General features: G+C 35.2%; 1 protein-coding gene across 4 annotated transcripts in view; it reads left to right on the top strand.

Annotated features, from left to right (window-relative positions):
• LOC7456815 (protein SWEETIE) overlaps window positions 1-17,951 on the top strand; it is a 37,417-nt gene extending 19,466 nt beyond the window's left edge. For 2 of the 4 annotated variants that reach the window (XM_024598411.2, XM_024598414.2), the window contains 34 exons: window positions 52-158; window positions 1,270-1,380; window positions 1,505-1,672; window positions 1,847-1,933; window positions 2,097-2,190; window positions 2,324-2,392; window positions 2,494-2,616; window positions 2,699-2,767; window positions 3,137-3,241; window positions 3,435-3,523; window positions 5,130-5,286; window positions 5,850-5,999; window positions 6,221-6,270; window positions 6,460-6,559; window positions 6,646-6,702; window positions 6,795-6,862; window positions 7,703-7,796; window positions 8,908-9,134; window positions 9,817-9,961; window positions 10,064-10,132; window positions 11,129-11,185; window positions 11,475-11,561; window positions 11,652-11,780; window positions 11,896-12,099; window positions 12,204-12,659; window positions 13,262-13,327; window positions 13,813-13,910; window positions 14,021-14,117; window positions 14,283-14,439; window positions 15,034-15,341; window positions 15,428-15,562; window positions 15,658-15,822; window positions 15,910-16,035; window positions 16,693-17,951. In XM_024598411.2, coding sequence (XP_024454179.2) covers window positions 52-158; window positions 1,270-1,380; window positions 1,505-1,672; window positions 1,847-1,933; window positions 2,097-2,190; window positions 2,324-2,392; window positions 2,494-2,616; window positions 2,699-2,767; window positions 3,137-3,241; window positions 3,435-3,523; window positions 5,130-5,286; window positions 5,850-5,999; window positions 6,221-6,270; window positions 6,460-6,559; window positions 6,646-6,702; window positions 6,795-6,862; window positions 7,703-7,796; window positions 8,908-9,134; window positions 9,817-9,961; window positions 10,064-10,132; window positions 11,129-11,185; window positions 11,475-11,561; window positions 11,652-11,780; window positions 11,896-12,099; window positions 12,204-12,659; window positions 13,262-13,327; window positions 13,813-13,910; window positions 14,021-14,117; window positions 14,283-14,439; window positions 15,034-15,341; window positions 15,428-15,562; window positions 15,658-15,822; window positions 15,910-16,035; window positions 16,693-17,511 — 5,043 coding nt within the window. In that variant the 3' untranslated portion in view covers window positions 17,512-17,951. The remainder of the gene's footprint in view (window positions 1-51; window positions 159-1,269; window positions 1,381-1,504; window positions 1,673-1,846; window positions 1,934-2,096; window positions 2,191-2,323; window positions 2,393-2,493; window positions 2,617-2,698; window positions 2,768-3,136; window positions 3,242-3,434; window positions 3,524-5,129; window positions 5,287-5,849; window positions 6,000-6,220; window positions 6,271-6,459; window positions 6,560-6,645; window positions 6,703-6,794; window positions 6,863-7,702; window positions 7,797-8,907; window positions 9,135-9,816; window positions 9,962-10,063; window positions 10,133-11,128; window positions 11,186-11,474; window positions 11,562-11,651; window positions 11,781-11,895; window positions 12,100-12,203; window positions 12,660-13,261; window positions 13,328-13,812; window positions 13,911-14,020; window positions 14,118-14,282; window positions 14,440-15,033; window positions 15,342-15,427; window positions 15,563-15,657; window positions 15,823-15,909; window positions 16,036-16,692) is intronic. The other 2 variants (XM_024598413.2, XM_024598412.2) reach the window with 2 other exon arrangements.
• Window positions 17,952-20,399: the final 2,448 nt, after the last annotated feature.

Raw genomic sequence — 20,399 nt, 5'->3', positions numbered from 1 at the left:
GTCTCTGTAACCACTATATGTAAGTTATGGTGTTGTTCTTGATGCATGTAGGAGCTTGAAGACCAGGTTTTTGATATTCTTTTGCTATGGGCTACCCTCTTTAGTGGAAATCCAGAACGAGAAATTCAAAAAATTGAAGATTTGGCTTCTACTATATGGTAAGCTCATACATCAAAGCATTCTTTGTCTAATACTCTGTCTGCAACTGACAAGTGATCCCATCTTTCAATATCTCTTTATACTTCAGTTCTTTTTAAGAAACAAACGCATCCTTTCTTTTTGTTTAGCTTAGAATGTGGTTATATTAAAAAACTTCCCTTTTGGGATGAAAAGAAAATTTTGGTTGATTGAAGGTGAGAGCACAATTGCACAAAGGATAGTAAGGCATCCAATCAGTAGCCTTCCCATCTCATTCAATGTCAGCTAATATAACCTAAAAAAGTGATTTGGAATTAGTGTGCCTTAAGCAGGTTTTGAATCATTTTATCCTCCCTCAATCACTTAAAAGAGCACGATGCTTGAAAATTCTAGAAGTTTTCTCTACTAAAAGATGTAGCATTTGCCAGTAGCACATTTTCACAAAATATTGCATTCATTGCCTTTTCCAAAGCAATGCATGAAGAGTATCGTTTCACTTATTTTGGATGCTTGTAACTTGGAGTAATAAGCTTATTCCACATATCCCAAGTCATCGTACAATAATTAGAAAGACGCTCTGTCTCCTCCCTGTCAAAGCATATCTTAAAAAATCACTCGAAATGTTTTATGAGGTCGCTTTTCAGCCTCAACTAAAAATTCTGTGTACATTTTTTAGATGAAATTTTCAAATATTGATGAAAAGTTAATGAAACAAACAACATCAGTTTCGAATATCAGTGAATGTTTCAATTTTGACCTAGGAAGAATCAGATCTCGACACTCTTGTCATATACGAGTATAAAAGAGTGTAGAAATATTGTCAGCCTTTTTTTTGGTTTTCTAATGAACCCTAGCACAAAGAGTGTAGAAATACGCAGACTTGCTGTTTTTCTGTTTCCGTGTTTTCTTGTGGATTTTTATGATGAAAAGGATGAGTTCTAGAGAATAATTTGGAGTTCTTGTAGGAACCATGCTTCATTGAATGTGAGATAGATGTCTGCTAAATATCCAATCCAGAATACCTTTTGTTTTGTTTCCTATTTATCACCATTTCTAGTTGAAAAGATGCCTTTGATACAGCATGTTGGTACTGATGTTATTGTGTTTGCCCTTTATTTTTGCCTTTTGTAGTGTGTGGTCTGCTGCTGTTGATGCACTGACAGCATTTGTAAGATGCTTTATTTCTCATAATGCAGCAAACAATGGGATTCTACTTCAACCAGTTATGGTATACTTGAGTAGGTACAGTTATTACCAGAGTTTCTTCAACCTGCACCCAGCCTCTTCATTTCTTTTGGATTTTGATTTGTTTAGCTTCATCAAATGTTATGATTCATACTAAAAATTTGATTGTATTATAAAACAGTGCCCTGTCCTATATACTACTGCTACAACGTAAAGAACTGCCTAATATTAAGCCTGCAATAGACATATTCATCATCAGAACGTTAATGGCCTATCGGGCCCTCCCTGATTCAATGGCATATAAAAGTGACCATCCTCAGATTATCCAATTATGTACCATTCCATTCAGGTAATCATGTCTTATACTTGTATGGTGGTAATTTATTTCGTTTTTCATTTGTTTCTTTGTTGTGAAGATTGACACTCTTTTTTAATGTACAAAATTTATATATTTTTTCAGTTTTGTGTGTGTGAAAGAATTGCATGACTGATTTTGTTTGTGTTCCTTCATGTTGAATAAAAGGGATGCTGCTAGATGTGAGGAAAGTTCATGCTTGAGGTTGCTGCTGGACAAAAGAGATGCATGGTTGGGTCCTTGGATTCCTGGAAGGTGCTTGGATCTTCATTATTTTTCTTGTACCATTCTTTTACAATTTCTATAAGTTGGGTTTTCTGTTAATTGTTTTGTTACAATCATCATGTCATGTTTCAATAATTCATATAGAATCTTGAACTCTCTCTCTAAAAACGTTTTTGCTCATGTCTTTAATTAGGGATTGGTTTGAAGATGAAGTTCGTGCTTTTCAAGGTGGAAAAGATGGCCTTATGCCTTGTGTATGGGACAATGAACCCTCAAGTTTTCCTCTGGTAATGACTGTTTCATTGTTTCTAGTTGACGTTAGATGTTTTATTATTTTTTTATGGTATTTGTTTTTGTAGTTATGATTCTTGTTGTTATGTTACTTTACTCCTTATCCTGGACTTTATTTTGTTCTTGAAGCCGGAAACAATAAACAAGATGTTGGTGAACCAGATGCTCCTTTGCTTCGGAATCATGTTTGCTTCTCAAGTAAGGGGATCTAGTGTTTGGCTTGACATTCGTTTATCAATGTTTTAGTTGCAAGGGTGAGATGTCTAACATTTATTTTTTCTGCTGATAATATATCCCAGGATAATGGTGGGATGTTGTTGCTTCTTGGAATGGTTGAGCAATGTCTAAAAGCTGGAAAAAAGCAATCATGGCATGAAGCCAGTGTTACCAATATATGTGTTGGGTTACTCGCAGGATTGAAGGTTCTTGGAATCCCTTTTTGATTTGCTTAAAGCTCACTGTATGGTTCAACATTTTTCATTCAGGATTTTATGCTATTTTCAGGCTTTGATTGCTTTACGTCCCCAACCTTTGGGACCTGAGATATTGAATGGAGCTCAGGCAATTTTTCAGGTACTTAATATTTAGGGGGTGTTTTGTATGGGGGGGGGGGGGGGGGGGGGCGCCCCCCAAACTAAGTTTTCAAATTAGTTTTTTTTTTTTAATCTCTGTCTATCTCGAAAGTAATAATATATTTTAATCATTCTCTCTTTCCTCCAACTATTCACCCTTCAATTTATTAATAAAGCAAACATCCTTAAAAACCAACTTTTACACTCTTGACAATTACCCTCTCAATAACTATTCTTGTAACATCGCACCTCTGTATTTACCTTGAAGCAAAGGCACCCCTAGCAGAATGCCTTGCATTGAATCTATGACTAATCATGGATATGGTTGTCACTATGCCCTTTTCTTCATTTGCTTACTTTAATTTGTCAGAGTATTCTGGCAGAGGGAGACATCTGTGCATCCCAACGTAGAGCATCGTCAGAAGGTCTTGGTCTATTAGCTCGCCTGGGAAATGATATCTTTACAGCCAAAATGGTTAGTTCCACACTAATGTCTATTGTAATTTTTCTCATGAACTTGATTGTAATTGTGATGTGGAGATGTTATACATCTTTCATGGAGGTTAAAGTTTTATATTTTTCTTCTCATCTAGAATTCCTGATAGCTCTATCTATTTAATGTGTTTACCTGATGCTCTCTCTCTCTCTCGCCTTTATGATGATAAAAGACTAGGTTGCTTCTTGGTGACCTTCCCGGTGCAACAGATTTCAACTATGCTGGCTCAATTGCCTTTGCACTTGGCTGCATTCATCGCAGGTGAATAGTAGTTTCCTTTTTATTTTTTATTTTTTGCATTCCTGTTGGTTGTATTTGACACTGATTCTCTTTACATGTCTTATTATTGTACTAAGAAAGTAACTGGGTAGGTTGTCTAACCACTATATATCTAACCAGTTCCTTTGAGATTTGTTGGTTTTTGTGGCATCTCTTTGGTGCCTGCTTTGAGGGAGTGTCATTACCTATTTTTCTTGGGGATTGAAGCTCTTCTGAATTTTCTTTTTGATGGTAATTTGTACCAAGTCTCGATTTTTTTTTCTTTTTACCTAAATATAAGTTATTTGGTAGAGAGTTGGTAGTTAGAGGGGGTGGTTAAAAGGCTTTCAGGGTCAAGATTGAAAAAGGGTTTATACTTAAAGTTGGGTATGAAAAAAGGTCTTCAGGGAAAGATTCTTTTTTTCTTCTTTTACCCAAATCTATTGTCTATCGCATATATTTTAATTGACAACTTAGGAAACCTAAGAATTAGCTAAAATTGTGCATTTCCATGGTTTGTCACGTCGTTGAATATAAGGTTGGAGTGCTTGTAAGTATTGTGATATAAAATTTTGGTGGGTGGATATCCTGGTCTGTCAATGCTATCAAGTGATTATTTTTTCCATTTAAAGGTTTTTGATACATTTGAGGCATCAAGTAATTAGAAAATTCTAAATATTGTGTCATTTCATGTGTAGAAATGGCTAGGTAAGTGGCTTGTGAATACAATTATAATTTATTTGTAGAAGATACGGACAATGATTAGCATTCGAGTAAAAATGATTGCTATTTTAAAATCATTGTTTGATTGTATGATGCATGAGCTTTTTGGAAAAATAAATATTTTTCTTAGTTATTTTTATTTCTTCTTATTCATCTTAGGATTATTTTTTCTTATTTAGTATTAGGCTTTTCTAGTTTTCCTATTCAATATTGTTAGGTTTTTCTAATTTCTTATTTAAAGGGAATAATTTTTCTATTTTATTTTCTATTCAACATTACAAGGTTTTTCTAGTTTTTTTGTTATATAAAGGGTTGAAATAGCTTTTTGGTAGGTAGACTTTGATGAATAAAAATTAAATATTTTAAGTGTCTCCTGTAGTTATGGTAACTATGGTTCTTAGTCTTTGAGGGTTTTAACTTAAGTAAACTTGCTTATCCTTTGGCCCTTACTGTGTCAGTGTCATAATTTCTACATCAAGATAATGATTAGCAAATGAGTTTAAATAGTTATCTTGTTGTCATAATGCTGATATAGGAACTGAGTTTTTTCCCCATGGCACCTATATTCAAAAGGAAACTTGGACTCTGATTTATCCTTTGTTCTTTTTTCAACAACATTCTGGGTTTAGAACCAGGTGCTCTTAGAATTCAATGGGAGCAGTTTCTTAGTTCAGGGATTGTTATGCTATTCCAAGGATATTAGCAAAAACAAAGCTGGGTCACATTCATGTTTCTTACATGTGTGAAATTTTGAAATTTGGATGGAATTTGAAAGACTTTGTTGGCCAACCATACAGGCTTGTTAAAATCATACTCTTTCAGAACGAAGCTCATTGATAGTTTTTTGTATGTATTAATCACAGAATATCAACACATTTTTATGCAGTGCTGGAGGAATGGCATTGTCAAGTTTAGTGCCTCAAACTGTGAGCTCAATATCTTTGCTAGCTAAAAGTACGATTACTGGGTTACAGATCTGGTCGTTGTATGGTCTTCTTTTGACTATTGAAGCTTCTGGTTTTTCATATGTATCTCATGTTCAGGTACTTGAATTTGTTTTCACTTTATACTGTTCAAAAGGTGGGATAATTGTATCCATCATAGTCAGTCTATATACTTCCAAAGATGGCTTTTCATTAACTTTGTTATATTCATTTCAGTCGTTTTTAGTACTTCCCTTTTCTCTCTCTTAAACAATGATCAATCTTGGTAACTGAATCATGCGCTGATGCATGAGAATCTGCACCTATTTTGATATATTGTTGGTGATTCGATAACTTTTATCACATAAAAGAAGGTTTAGGTGTGGATTGTGCCTTGCATTGACAGTCAAGTATCTTGGTCAGTACTCCTTTTTGAAGTCAAACTTGTCTAAAAATGGAGTTCTTGGCCAATCTTCAATCTGTTGCATTTGTATGAAATGTAATGCTCGGTTGAGTTTGCTCTGTTTCTTAATGAGAATACAAATCTAACTTTTTGGCTAGTTATCTTTCTTGATTTATTTGGTCATCAAATAAGTGAATGGTGGGTATGCATATGTAATCATTTATGTTGATTTGTTGATGTTTTGTCCTTGCTCTTCTTTCCTTTATCCTTCTGTATGCAGGCAACACTTGGGCTTGCTTTGGACATTCTTCTGTCTGAGGAGAATGGGTTGGTTGACTTTCAGCAAGGAGTGGGCCGCCTTATAAATGCTATTGTTGCTGTTCTTGGTCCTGAACTTGCCCCTGGAAGCATTTTCTTTTCACGCTGCAAGGTATTGCCTTCACAAGTGCTGTACTTCTGAATTATTTTTTAGGAGTGGTTTTCATTTTAATTACCTAACAATTATCTTTACCATCTGTCACACAAAACTATATATCTACATTGGCTGAAATGGATTTTTTTTTGTCAATTTTTTATACTTTGTAGTTCATAGAGGGTTTTTTTTTTTCTCCATAAAGTTGATCGTATTCATCTGATGATTTCTTTATACAGTCTGTCATTGCAGAGATAAGCTCCTGGCAAGAAACGGCCACATTGCTAGAGTATGCTGACAAATGCTTGTCTCCTTTTTTTTTTTTCCCATTCTGATATTTGCAATGGAAACTCTTTTCTGCAACTATGGTTGTTGTGATCTTATTGAAAACAATAAGCTTGAAACTTTTCTTATTTATTTATTTATGTGGGTTTCTATCTGTTGAAGATTTGAACTAATAGCTGCATCAATCTGGCAGGAGTGTTCGTTTTACACAGCAACTTGTCCTTTTTGCTCCGCAAGCTGTTTCCGTGCACACTCATGTGCAAACGCTTCTCTCAACTCTGTCATCAGGACAGGTTTTGCTCCTTTTTAGTTCTTTGAAAAAGAAAAGTTGTTTTTTATCATTCCTTTAAATAATATAAATTGGTTTCATTGGAAGCAGCCAACTTTAAGGCATCTTGCTGTCTCCACCCTCCGGCATCTCATTGAAAAGGATCCAGTGAGTAGCCATGGAATTTATGTTTCATATTTGCCAAGCATCAAACCTCATCCCAATATGTCCAATCCTTGTGCTTAAAATTTCCTTGGCAGGTTTCTATCAGTGATGAGCAAATAGAAGATAACTTGTTTCACATGCTGAACGAGGAAACTGATTCTGTGTAAGTCAACAATATCCTTTTTAACCATGATGTTTGATCAGTACCTAGGTTGCAGTATCATGAATGGTGGTGGCTGCAGTGTTAAATATATGTCCTCATGTCATTTGATCTGTAAGCTAGAATTGCAAAGTTGCTATTTGTTTCCAATGAACTTTTATGTCTTTTTTTTGCTTGTAAGGTGAATTCTTTCTTGTGCCTATGCTAAAGTGCCCTATCATATTTGGGTGAGCAAGTATGTTCACTCTTCCATCCTCAATCAATCAGTAGTATTTTAGCCACGTTGTTCATCAAGAAGTGATATTTAAGACTCTTCTTGCTAGAAGAGGCTGAATGCTACTAAAGTTGTCTTGTTGAAGGATTGCTCATTGCAAAGAAGTGCATGAGTTCTGAACTTATTATCATTTTATAAGTATCTTGTACAACTTGTTGACTTACAAAGTTCTATAAACTGCAGATTTAAATTAGGATCAGTTTTCTTGGTTGTTATAGTCACTGTCATTCGTACCCAGTATGCTGGGGGTAATATAAAGGTGGTTTACTTTCTATTGAGTCCTTTCAAGCAACATAAGGATGATAAATTGTGTCTGTTGCACTTGCTTATATTAAATACGATAGAGATCTCAGGTTTTGCTCGACTGTTGTATCAGTGACTAGAATATCATTAGAAATCACTTGTTGCAAATAATGTTTCACAATCTTTATCCTGTGTAAGCAAGAATGCTTCAAAGCAGACCTTTTCTGTAACAATTTGTGTGCTTTTGTGTGTGGGAGATACAAACTCATTTGTATTGCAGTTCTTTCCTTCTACTTTTGGTCTTTAAATTGCTCTCATTCTTGAAGGATTGGGAGTCTGGTACAGGCCACAATTATGCGATTGCTCCTTGCTTCATGCCCTTCATGTCCATCTCACTGGATATTGATTTGTCGTAATATGGTAAGTTCCTGGAAGCTACCTCTGAGAAGATTAGAATAATTTTTTTTTTCTTGGGACCAAGCATATGATTCTATGCAGAGAATAACATAAACCTTTGTCTAATAATATTTGGAGAATCTTTACTATTATATCAAGCCAAACCCTGGTTTTCTTCATTGAGCTGCCTTTTGAACTTGGGTCACCATAGTATGATTTTGTTAGTGGTAGACATATTTCATCTGGATTAGAAAATGAAGCAAGTTACGGTTTTACATAATATCAATGCTTTCAGGTGACTGCTCTTATCCATGATATTTCTTCACTTTTCTTGGCAACAAGCCCTTCAGGCTCTTGTTGGTTGTCTGGCCAAGGCTCCCAAAGTGTCAGCTAATGCTCTTTAAGAAGCATCTGAATCAGAATACCATTAAGAGGCAGATGGGACCATTATATCCTAGATATTTATATGGAATCTGATCTTGAAGTATTATAGCACTCCTCTCTATCAAAAAACTAAATTACTGTAAAAAACCTGTCTCCAAAGAGTTTTACAATCCCACGTACTTAAAGCGACAGAATAATATAAGAAAGAGATATCTGTCTTTCACTGGTTGTGGGAGCATATGATGCTTGTTTTAAGAGATTTGACATCATGGCATCCTCATCTGCAATTGGTCATTAGTGTCTATCCTATTTAGAAACCCTGTCCAAGCTGAAAAGCTTGATTTCCAAATGAGATGGAACTATACAGAAGGGATGTATATATGGAACAGAGGAGATATTCTACAAACCTAAAACTATAATTTCCAAACCACTCCAGAGTTCACCCCCCTTTACCAGTCTACATACAGAGGTAAAACGAATTCAGAACAAGAAATAACTTCCAACAAATTCTCCTAAAAGAAAACATGAGAACCATTACCAATCTTATGTTTTATGGACAGAGATAACACCACCTATGAAATAGCTTGCAGGGACTCGCTTGAGCAACAATAAATCCAGCCTTAATTTGGTCTCTAATTATAGATGAAGTTGTGGAGTTTTTGAACCTTTGAACTTTGGAAAAATTGGGTCGCTGATTAGAAAATTTATTTTGCCTCGACTGTGATAAATGAGAATCTTTAATATTTTCCAGGTACTCGCTACATTGGGAAGGCAAGATACTGATACCAATAGGAGTGCTGGAAATGATCCTCTAAATGGTCCAGACAACGACTCAGGAATGGACCTCGGGGAAGATGATGAAAACATGGTTAGTAGCTCTAAAGGCATGCCGGTGCAAGGTTATGCTTTTGGAGCTCACAGGATCAATCATAATAGAGATAAACACCTCAGATACCGAACTAGAGTTTTTGCTGCCGAGTATGACCTTACATATCTTTCCTCTCTACCATTCATGTTTCCTTGTCCTATAATATATATTTTTATTTTTGTTAAGTTGTTTTTGCTGACCACAAGGGAAAAAAAAAAAAAACAAGTTGGCCATCATGTTTTACTTCTTTTCAATAATACCTGAATCTAATTTAGAGGTTCTCGTTATCATCGCACCTTTCGTCATTTACTTCATTTATATGATCATCATCCATATATTTTAACTGAATGGTACATGAGTTTCTGGCTCCAAATTGAGACCTGAGTCAGTAAATAATGTGGAAGTGTTGCTTTATTCTCTTGCTCGCTTTGATGAGAATATTGTCAACTGATTGTGTGCATTTATGCATACTAAACAAAATTTTATTGTAAATGGTTATTATATGTGCCAAAAAGGCTGCAACTTTAAGTTATTGGATTTAAAAGATGCTTTAACAAAAACCAGTTTGTACTTGGTCAAGCTAATATTGCAACTTTCAACTCAAAGGAGTTCACTGTACGAGCAGCTTAATGCCTGTTGTCCTGTGTGCAAGCCTTGTGTCACTTGAACATGAACCTAATATCCTCTCTTGCCATAGAAAGCACTGGTCACAATTTGGTTGAAATCAGTTTTCTGATTTGACTTTATTTCCAACATCATAGTAATTTAATTAATTAATTTGGTGGAAATTAGGTGTTTGAGTCATCTGCCTATAGCTGTTGGTAAGAATCCTGCTCATTTTGATCTCTCTTTGGCGAGGAAACAATCTACTAATGGGGAACTCTCGCGAGACTGGCTAGTTCTCCATGTTCAAGAGTTAATTTCACTGGCTTATCAGGTGTGGATATTGTCATTGTTGAACAGCTGTATTAGTTCGATACACACACATTCACACGCACATATTAAAATTGACAGTGTTTTGATCTTTCATCTGTCATAGATTAGCACAATACAGTTTGAAAACATGCGGCCAATTGGTGTGAGACTCCTAACTGCAATTCTTGACAAGGTAAATATGGGTGCTGGACACTGCTTTAGAAAAGTTTTAGGTATTTTGTTTCCACTCAGTTTGCTAATTAAGTTCTAGTTAGATACTTTGTCCTCATCCTGTTTGGAGAACAGTGGTGGCATATAATGCATTTATTGAGTTGTAGTTACATTCCTTTTCCTGCCCATGTGAGATTAGCATGCATCGTGTGCTTCTAAACTTGGTTTTTAATTGCACTTTGTTTCTTCATGTCAGAAAATGTTTTGTATTTGCTTTGAGTTTTGTGGTAGTTCTGCTGCTTTATATAAGAACCGAGGATGCTAGGACTTCTGCTATGAACCTAGGTAGCTTACTGCTGATTTTGGAACTAGTGGCACAAATCTTTGAGGCATGATGCTTAATAGGTGATGGATGTGAGAAGTTGTTCTGGTGATATACGGGTGTGGGATAGGGCCACCAGCTGATGTGTTACAGGTTCTACCAATAAGTATGCAAAGTCAAACACTATATATGTGGACTTCGAGGAATTTGAATCAAAATCCAGCTGTATTTCATCAAAATCAAATTGTCTTTAGGTGGCTCAACTCAGTGGTCAGGAAGCAATGTCTTATATTGGAGGCTTAATGAGGATAAAAAAGGAAAAATTGGAGTTCAGCTTGCTGTTCGTTGTGGAGGCATGTGTGATATCTGGGGGTTCCTCCAAAGTCTTCTTTGCCCTATGAACTTTGATCCTTTCTTGTACTTGAAATCTCTCAATTGGCGATGTTAATTTAAGTCAATGTCACATGTGGAGGAGATGAGGAAATAATGGATCTTGTTTTGTTGTGCAACTGTCAGAGAACTATGATGGGTTATGCTTGTTAGCTGTTACATGTTATAATTTAGTTGTGGCATTTTGTGCAGTTAATGTCTCCGCCTTACATTGTTGGGGCAGCTTTTTTCTTTCCACATTCTCTGTTTGTCAAATAAAAAAATTTCCCTCTTAATTTGTTCTATTTTTATCTTCTTGGATTACAGTTTGAAAAATCCCCAGACCCAGAGCTTCCTGGACATCTTCTACTGGAACAATACCAGGTATGTTATTTGTTTAGTTATTAAATTCTGTTAGGACTTTGATCTGGCTAATGGTCTGGCTCACCTGTACTAGTTCAACCACTGTGCTTAGTTGATAAAATATGCATAGTGGAATATTATAACAGTTTTCACTGTTAATTCACTTCTAATATTTCTTTATACTAACAAAGTAGAGTTTGAAGAGGGGCTCTTAAATAGTCTGACGTGAACAAATACAAACTGTTGATTGATTTGTTTTTCTCTGAATGTATGCTTCTCTGTTTTTTAATTTGGGCTATTTGATATGTAGGCCCAACTAGTATCTGCTGTTCGCACAGCATTGGATGCATCTTCTGGTCCTATTCTTCTCGAGGCAGGACTTCAGCTGGCCACTAAGGTTCTGACTTAACATATGTGATTAATTTTTTTCTTAAAGTAATTGAAATTCTGTACATATAAGAAAATGAATTGACATTTTGTGTTTTAGATAATGACCAGTGGAGTACTGGGTGGTGATCAAGTTGCAGTTAAACGCATGTTTTCATTAATTTCTAGGCCACTGAATGACTTCAAGGATGTTTATTATCCTTCATTCGCAGAGTGGGTCTCATGCAAGGTATACCAAGTGATTGTTGCTTCAGTAATAGAACAAAGTAGCCATTTATGTCCTGCATATTTTTGTATACATTAGCATGCAGTGGACTTTACTAACTAATTTGAAGATTTAATAGATCAAGATAAGACTTCTGGCTGCTCATGCCTCTCTCAAATGTTACACTTTCTCATTTTTGAGGAGACACCATAGTGGAGTTCCAGACGAGTATCTAGCATTGTTACCATTGTTTTCTAAGAGTTCAAATATTCTGGGGAAGTACTGGATTGGGGTTCTGAAGGATTACAGTTATATTTGCTTATGCCTGGATGCCAAGAAAAATGTAAGCATAGCAGTCTGCTAGCTTTATGCTATTGATTGCTGTCTTGTTTGATTTCATTTGTGTTTATCAAGGAAATGTTTAAGTTAGTTGCTCTTTCCATACAGTGGAATCCATTCCTTGATGGAATTCAATCACCTATCGTTTCATCAAAAGTGCAGCTCAGTTTAGAGGAATCCTGGCCAGTGATTCTGCAAGCACTTGCATTAGATGCAATTCCTGCAAATACCCATGGGAATTCAAAGGAAACAGATGAAAATACATCAAATAATAGTTTAATATCTGGATATAGCATGGTTGAACTCAAGTTGGAAGATTATCGATTTCTATGGGGGTTTTCCCTGCTTGTTCTATTTCAGCGACAACATCCAACTCTTACTAGACGAATAATATTACTAAGTTCTGCTGAAGTAAGATACGGTGGAGATTCGCCAACTGAAGAGACAAATACTGCAGCTTTGAAGCAATATGAGATTGTTCTGCCAGTTTTCCAGTTTCTCTTGACAGAAAGATTTTTCACTGAAGAATTTATTACTCTGGATATTTGCCGAGAATTGCTGCAGGTTGTGTCCTATTTCTTTGCCCTTTGCTCTAAAAACATGTAAAAGCTTACTTTGCTTCATTGATTCATTGTGTTTCATCTTTCTAGACTTGTTAGAAAGAACTTGTGATGTCATTCACTTGGCCCTAATGATATAAACTCTAGTGCTGCATGTGTTTCTAAAAGCCATATTGGATAGGAAGTGAGAATGAAGACAGTATCTTCCGTGCTTGTAGTGATGTATGTTCTTGATGCTTGCATCTCAGGATGTCAATCCAATTTTTTTCAACATTAAATTCTGGGTGACAAATTTTCAATCATGTCCATGTCATGGCAAGGAAGACAGGCATGATAGATCATTTGTAAGGAAGACTCAATTTTTCATGTCGATATAAGATACAAAACTATTGTACTTGAACTTTCAAAAGACTAGTTTCACATGTTTCATTGCAAGAATACATAGTATAATAAACACATCTTTTAGCTTCCCATGCACTATCATGTGAATCTGCTGGTGAAGGGCTTTTACCTTTTTGTGATTCTGAGATGACTGCCTTCTTATGCTCAATATCCATGGCCATGCCCTACTTGTTTATGCCTTCTTATCATCCTGAATCAATGCAGGTTTTCTTCTACTCTATTTACATGGATAATTCTTGGAATACTCTTTCAATATCAGTTCTATCACAGGTAAGTTTCACAAGTTTCATTTTTTCCAAATAATTGATGTTTGTTTTGTGAAAGCTCCTCTTTAAGTCTAAAGAAAATCATGCTTGTTTTCTGAACATCCACAACTAATTAGAATTATTGCACCATTTAAGCAGTGATAGATGATTGCATGCCATGGCACAACAACTACTACAACTTTAACTGGAGCATTAAAGAGATTTCACATTGTTGATGTACTGCTACTAATTATTTAAGTCTTGATGGCTGTGCGCAGCATTGCACCATGTCCTTCTAGTGATGTGTTTATAAATACCTTTTGCTGATAAAGGAATTAGTTCTTTTAGCATGTAGATTGGAAGATTAATGATGGATTCTGCTTAAATTTAATTCCTTTTCCAGGATTGATCAGACTTTTAGCAGTAAAAATGATGAGTTTTAGCTTGATGTCTGCATTGGATGTTTGCATTCTATTGGGCTGAGTTGATTCTAATTTATTTCTGGAACAGATTGTGCAGAATTGTCCCGCAGATTTTCTTGAAGCAGAAGCTTTAGGTTATCTGGTCGTGGAACTTCTCTTGGCTTATATCTTCAATGTTTTTCAGAGGTCATGCCTTTTAAAAATAGTATTAGAAATTAATTTTTTTTAGGCATTTAATTAAGTGTGTTCCTTAAGAAACACCTTTAGCTGATACTTTCCAACTTACTGGTGCTTAGAACCTATGAGGTCCTATCAGATCACTCAAACTGTGAGGAGTTGATATCTCCATTGTTTATTACAGCAAAGACACTTGTGAAGCGTTGCGAACCAAAGGTGGGTTAGGTATTTCAGTTTAGATTTTTCTTATACTTAATGTGATTTACTCTGTGGTATATTATATCTTTCCTTGAGGATTTACCCATAAAAATGTTCATCTATCATTGCTAGTATTATCTCATTATTTACCATTTTAAGCTGCTCAGTGAATTTTCCTTGAAGTTGTGCCTTAATATGCAGAAGCAATTAAAGTCTGTGGTCGTGGCCTTAGTGTTGGTTGGTTACAAGTGTATCAGAGAAGCTTTGACAGAGTTAAGCTTTTCAACAGTTAATGACTTTGTAAAGTGCGTGATTCCCTTGATGAAGAAACTTGTTGATGGTGAGCATTCGGTACTTGACATTGCTGCAATGTAGCTGCTAGTGAATTCATTCTCTTGTGATTAATCATAAACTGAACCACTCCTGTGGTATTGCCAGTTTTTCACTTCACTTCCTTGTGTTCTTGGATACAACATTTTACTCCCCTATGGCTTGCTTCTTACTTTTTCCCTAAAAAGAAATTACTTGAACTATTTAAAAAATATAGGTAAATCATTTTAGGAAATCCCTTGGCAGAAAATAATGAAGGGAAGGTACCATGCAGAATAGCAAAGGGCTTTGTGCACTTGTTCTTTCCACGTTTTATAAGTAGATAAAAGCAGTCTCTTTCTCAGCTAACTAAACTCGGAAGTTCATTTGACAGGCCAAACAGGTATTCTGAATGACTCCATTATAGGGAGAAATTTACCTTTCATCATAAAAAACTGACAAATAAAGAAATTCAGTTTGTACTGCATGTTGTGGTGGTGTGTGCCTTCTTTCTATCTATCTCTTTCAGGAAAAAAACCGTGCTGTGATGCCTCAATCCTGATAAGTAAATGTGTTTTCAAATAATAAATGCTTCATAGGAAGTTCATTGAATTTTGTGTTGCAGACTCTGCTGAACATGGTAATAATAGCAGTCATCTGAGGGCAATCCTGGGAACTTGTCTGAATGTGATTGCTGATTTGATTAAGGATTGCATCAAGGGCATTCACCTTCTGGAGAACAAAAGATCTGACTTACTCAAGTTACTGCAATTGAAGCTTTCTTTCTCTATTGAGCAAATGATGTTATTTGCCAAGCTAGTTTATGAAAGTGTATATGGCAGACAAGCTGAAGACAGCAATACTATTTGTCTTGCTGTGCTCAAGTATTGCAGCAAATACATCCAGACTGTGCTGAAAGATTCAAATGTACAGGTAAGCTGATATTCATGCAAGCATTTTTAGGATTGGCCACATTCTTTTCCCAACATTGAAAGACACCTGGTAAACCTTGTGTACAGGTTCAAGCAATTGGATTGCAAGTGCTCAAAACCATGACTCAGAGAAGCACCAACATAGAAGACAGTTCTTTCTTCATATTTTTTAGTGGAGAGCTTGTTACAGAAATTTTCCACATAATCCACACCTCGTTGAAGGTTTTGCTTTTAGTTGCTAATTAAAATTATGGTACCTGCACTTCTAAACTTGAATGCTGCCATTCTAAACAAATTATAATATTCCATTGTTACAGAAACCAGTAAGTAAAGAATCTGTGTCTATTGCTGGTGAGTGCTTGAGATTTCTAGTGCTTCTACAAACACTTTCAAAAGCAAATGAATGTCAGAGAGGCTTCATGAATCTGCTTCTCAAAGCCATTGTCATGATATTCTCAGCATCAGAAGATGATTCCTCTCAGGTTGACAAATCTTGACAGCTTTTTAAGTTTTAATTAAGAACAGGATTGTCTAAATATTTATTAACATTGCCGCACAATTAATGACAGGAAGTCAGTGATATAAGAACCAATGCTGTAAGGCTTGTTTCTTCTCTTGCTCAAATTCCTTCATCGGCAGTCCACTTTAAGGATGTCTTGTTATCAATGCCCGTGTCACATAAACAACAACTTCAGGTTACTACTTTTATATAGTTTCCTTTATGTAGCTTTTTTTTTTTTTTGCTATGTTTCTAATATACAAAGTTATTTCATTTGAAAAAGAAAAAAGATGCTAGTTGTGCTTTCTCATAGTTTGTTAGACAGGCAACGCTAACCCAATTAAGACCCATTATTCTTATTATTTGTCATCATTGTCAACTGGATTCTGTGTTTCTCATTGTTCGCTGCAGTCTGTTTTAAACATGGTTTTAATATTTTTTAATTTCATTCCTTCAATCTGCAACTTTTACTTTCACCTCAAGTGTATGGCAACTTGAAAGGCTTCCTGAGCCAGATGTGACTTGGACAACAAGCTGTTGCATCTCTTCTCAGAGTCCGGCTTATAACAAAAGACTGAATTAGAGTGCCATTTACATGTGAAGGGAGTGGCTTGAGTGCGTGCTTTCCCATAGACATGCACATGTAGGGGAGTGGTGAGGCATGAGAGGATTTGGAAAGATTTGTCTATTTTCAGCAATTCTTGTTCCTAGTCTTTATTCTTAACAATGGTGGAAGTCGATTATAGTAGTTTGTGGGTTTTCCTTTTCAGTGCTTTTGCTGTGGGAATATTATATATTTGACTTTGGGCTTATAATGGAACTTCCTTTTTGACCTCTCATTTTCTATTTTCAGGGGGTAATCCGTGCTTCTGTGGCACAGCATCAAAATGCATCACCAATGAAAACTGTGGCATCATTAGAAATAAAATTACCAGTGCCAAAAGATTCCCAAACATCATCCACATCAACACTGCCAATAGAAGGAAGTAGACAGAAAAGTTCTACCCCATCATCCCCTGTTCACTTTGACCAGGTCACAATGGAAGATGACCAAGAGGACGAAGATGACTGGGATGCTTTCCAGTCTTTCCCTGCTTCAACTGATGCAGCTGGTACTGTTTCAAAAGCAGAAAGTGCTGCACAAGAACCAGACCTGGTTGAGAAATCTATTTCAGAAAGTGAGTTTCAAGACTTTTCTACATCCAAACCCGTCAACAATGAAGGTGACATGAGCAGTGCTGAGCATCAAGAAGTGATTTCTAATGACCTAGGACATAATATCAAACCCGAACCCTATAATGATCAATATCATAATAGAGAAGAGGAGGGAGTGGCATTGAACCAAGAAAATGTAAAAATATCAACTGATCTTCAACTTATCGACGAAGCACCGAGCCACAAGGATGAAGAGGGAGCAGTGTCTAGCCAAGAGAATATCGAAACCTCACCTGATCTTAAAGTTATTGAGGATACAGAAGGGTCGATTCAAGTGAATATAGTGGAAGATTATGAGCAGACAATGCATAGCCTACGTAACAGTATTGATCATCAGAGTCAAGTATCACCAGATGATCTTCAACCTGTTGAAGTTAAAGAACAGGTCGAAGCAAATATAGTGCAGGACCATGACCAGCTCAAGGTTCCTCCAGATCAGCAAAATGTTGTTCCATGATCATCGGATGCTCTGCCCACAGAATTGCTTTCTGAACATGAAACTGAGGAGGAAGCAGAGGATGGAGCAAGTAGCAAAAGGCATGTTGAAGCTGAAAATGCTTTGGGCAAGATCATGGATGAATCTAAGAGCAGTGAGCAGCAGCAGGATAACAGTGAGAAATTGAAATTACCAAGATAACAATATCGGGGGGAAGCAGTGTTGGAATCTGATGGGAAACAGCGTGCAGAACCTGATGAAGATACTGTGAACAAAACGATGGCCGCAAATAAGAGCAATGGGAAACCAGAATCACAGTGAGATTGACAGAACATAAAGTACTTATCGTTTATAATGCAGATTTTGTTTTTCTTAATCTAAGTCTTCCTGGAACTTGAGGCCCAGGCAGGCCATTGACTTTTGTCGTATTAATTTTTATATAATGGGTTGGTATTATTTTTTCTTCTTCTTAAACTGTGTGGGGAATGAGATAAATGTTGTGTGGTATATCTCAATAATTGTGAAACCAACTTGGTCTAGTATCTCCTTCATTGCAGGTAATGGAATGAATTGTGCAGTAATCATTTTTTTTTTTTATCATTGTTTTGTTAAAAAAATAAAAAGAATTCACAAAACTAACAATAAATTGAAAAAATAGACAAGGCAACCTTTGAATGATTCGTGAAAATAAACAATCAGTCAAACATTATTTTCACCTTATAGATGCGTGATTCTATTTGAAATAGAAAATCACATGAGCGACTTCCAATTTATCTACCCAGAGGGCTCCAAGCATTTGATCAAGTAAAAGTAGAGTGATTGTGTTCCACGACATGGCCAAATATTTGGTTGCCTGGTGTACACATGAGCTTATATTAACAAATTATGCCTTGTAGGACTGAAACTAGATAATTTGCTTGACATTATCATTAATGTCAAAAATATTTTGAAAAACACAAGTTACAGGGAAATATTTGATATTATTATTTAACACATTTCAATGTATTAAACTTAAAATATCATGACTTGATTATTTACCTAGTTCAAGTTTGAAAATAAATTGTGTGGAGGTTATTCTGATGTGATCCAGTCAATTTGATGAGTTTAAGGTAATCTAGATGACCGGTAAAAACATAACTTGACTTTAAAAGAAATTCAAGATGACATTTAAAAATAAAGATATATTAAGAAAAAAAATTTTAAAAAAAACATTGAGACAAAGATATATTAGATCGACTTGGCCTTCGTGACTTAACCCACGACCTAGGTCATGGACTCCATTGGGTTCAATAACTTTTTTTTAATTGTTTTTTACTGAGTTATATAATAACAAAAATAAAAATTCATAAAATCAAGCATCAATCCAATGTTGGGATATTTGTTTGAAACCAAGATACTCTTTTAGAAAACAAACTGAAACAAATTATATAATTCAATTCCTAATCAACTCAAGTCAACCCGTCAAATTCGTAATTCTAGTTATGGACTTCACTGGATTTTATAACTTTTCTTTCTAAAACTATTTTTATTTAATTATATGACAATAAAAATACAGGCTCAAAAAATTGAGCATCAATTCAATTTTAGAATGTTTATTTGAGACCGCCATAACCTTATAAAAAATAAACCAAAATAAATTAAGAAGTCCAATTCAAAATAAACCAAAATTTGAAGAATAAAATTGAAAAAAAAAAATAGATCCTCTCTTTGTTGGATGAAAATTTGAATGAAAATAACCGAGTTCAGCCTTCAAAGCCTCGGTCCTCTCTTTGTTGGATGCCATTGTAACTGTGCTTTGATACCAATAATAGGTCCCGATCAAGCACTATAAACAATTTTGATGAATACTTACTTTCTTTGGGTGAAAGCTAAACCACAAGTATTTGTAAGAAAATTATTATTCTTTAATCATTGCTAACGTTCCAATAAATAAAGTTAAACTTAACAGATCAACTTCAACTCAAGAAACTAATTAGCTTCATTTCAAGGAAATAAGTTGTAACAACTTTGAATGAGTAGAAGTGCAAAATAACCGTAGAGAATAAAATAAAATAGAAGGTTTAGACTTGGTCTAACTCAAACTAAAAACTTGGGATTCTTCTTAGGGGTTCGTTCAGATCTTCTTGGCCTATCAAACTTCGACAATTCAATTGAGACAAAATTTCACTAAGCATATGTTATAGTTTGGAAATTATTTTTTTTCACAAAGGAGATGTTTGAATTGAAAATCTCTTAAGCCTATTTAGAACCAAATCAGATGTGAAATTAAATTAAATTCAACATATGATTCGAATTTAATCGATCAACTATTATAACTTTTATGTCTAGAATAAAATATTAAATCACATAATTAAATTTAATTATATTTTTTGGAGTACATGTGAAAATAAATTAAATTATTAATCTTAACTATTTTGCCTTTAAATAATTAGGAGCCCGAAGACATAATTAATTATTTGATGTTTAAAGTTGCATAAGTTCATGGTTGAAAGAAAGATACGTGCAATTCTAAAAACTAGAAAAACAATATGTTTTATTATAAATGTCGACCGATAATATATTTAAAGTAATGTTAGTAAATGTAGCCCTTCCCCGGACGAAACCAAGATTTTTCATCATAGCATTCCTTAAAACTATCCAAAATTCTAATTCAGCAATACAACGCTTGCTCAGCTCTATTATTAAACTACAAAAACCTTCAAAAAATTGAAATGTGCACCTCTAGAGTTCACATTCTTGCGTTTATTCTATCCCATTTTGATAAGTATCCAAGAGATGAAGCAAAACTTTTCTTTACTCCTATGATGCATTTCCACTAGTTGATTGAGAACAAAGGTACAATACTAACCGCAACCATAAAACTAATGCTACAGCACCTTATCATAAAAGAAAAAAAAATTATATACCTT

This window comes from Populus trichocarpa, chromosome 4 (assembly GCF_000002775.5).
Source record: "Populus trichocarpa isolate Nisqually-1 chromosome 4, P.trichocarpa_v4.1, whole genome shotgun sequence".
NCBI lineage: Eukaryota > Viridiplantae > Streptophyta > Magnoliopsida > Malpighiales > Salicaceae > Populus > Populus trichocarpa.
Note: the sequence above shows the minus strand (reverse complement) of the source record. Positions and strands in the feature narration are given on the sequence as shown.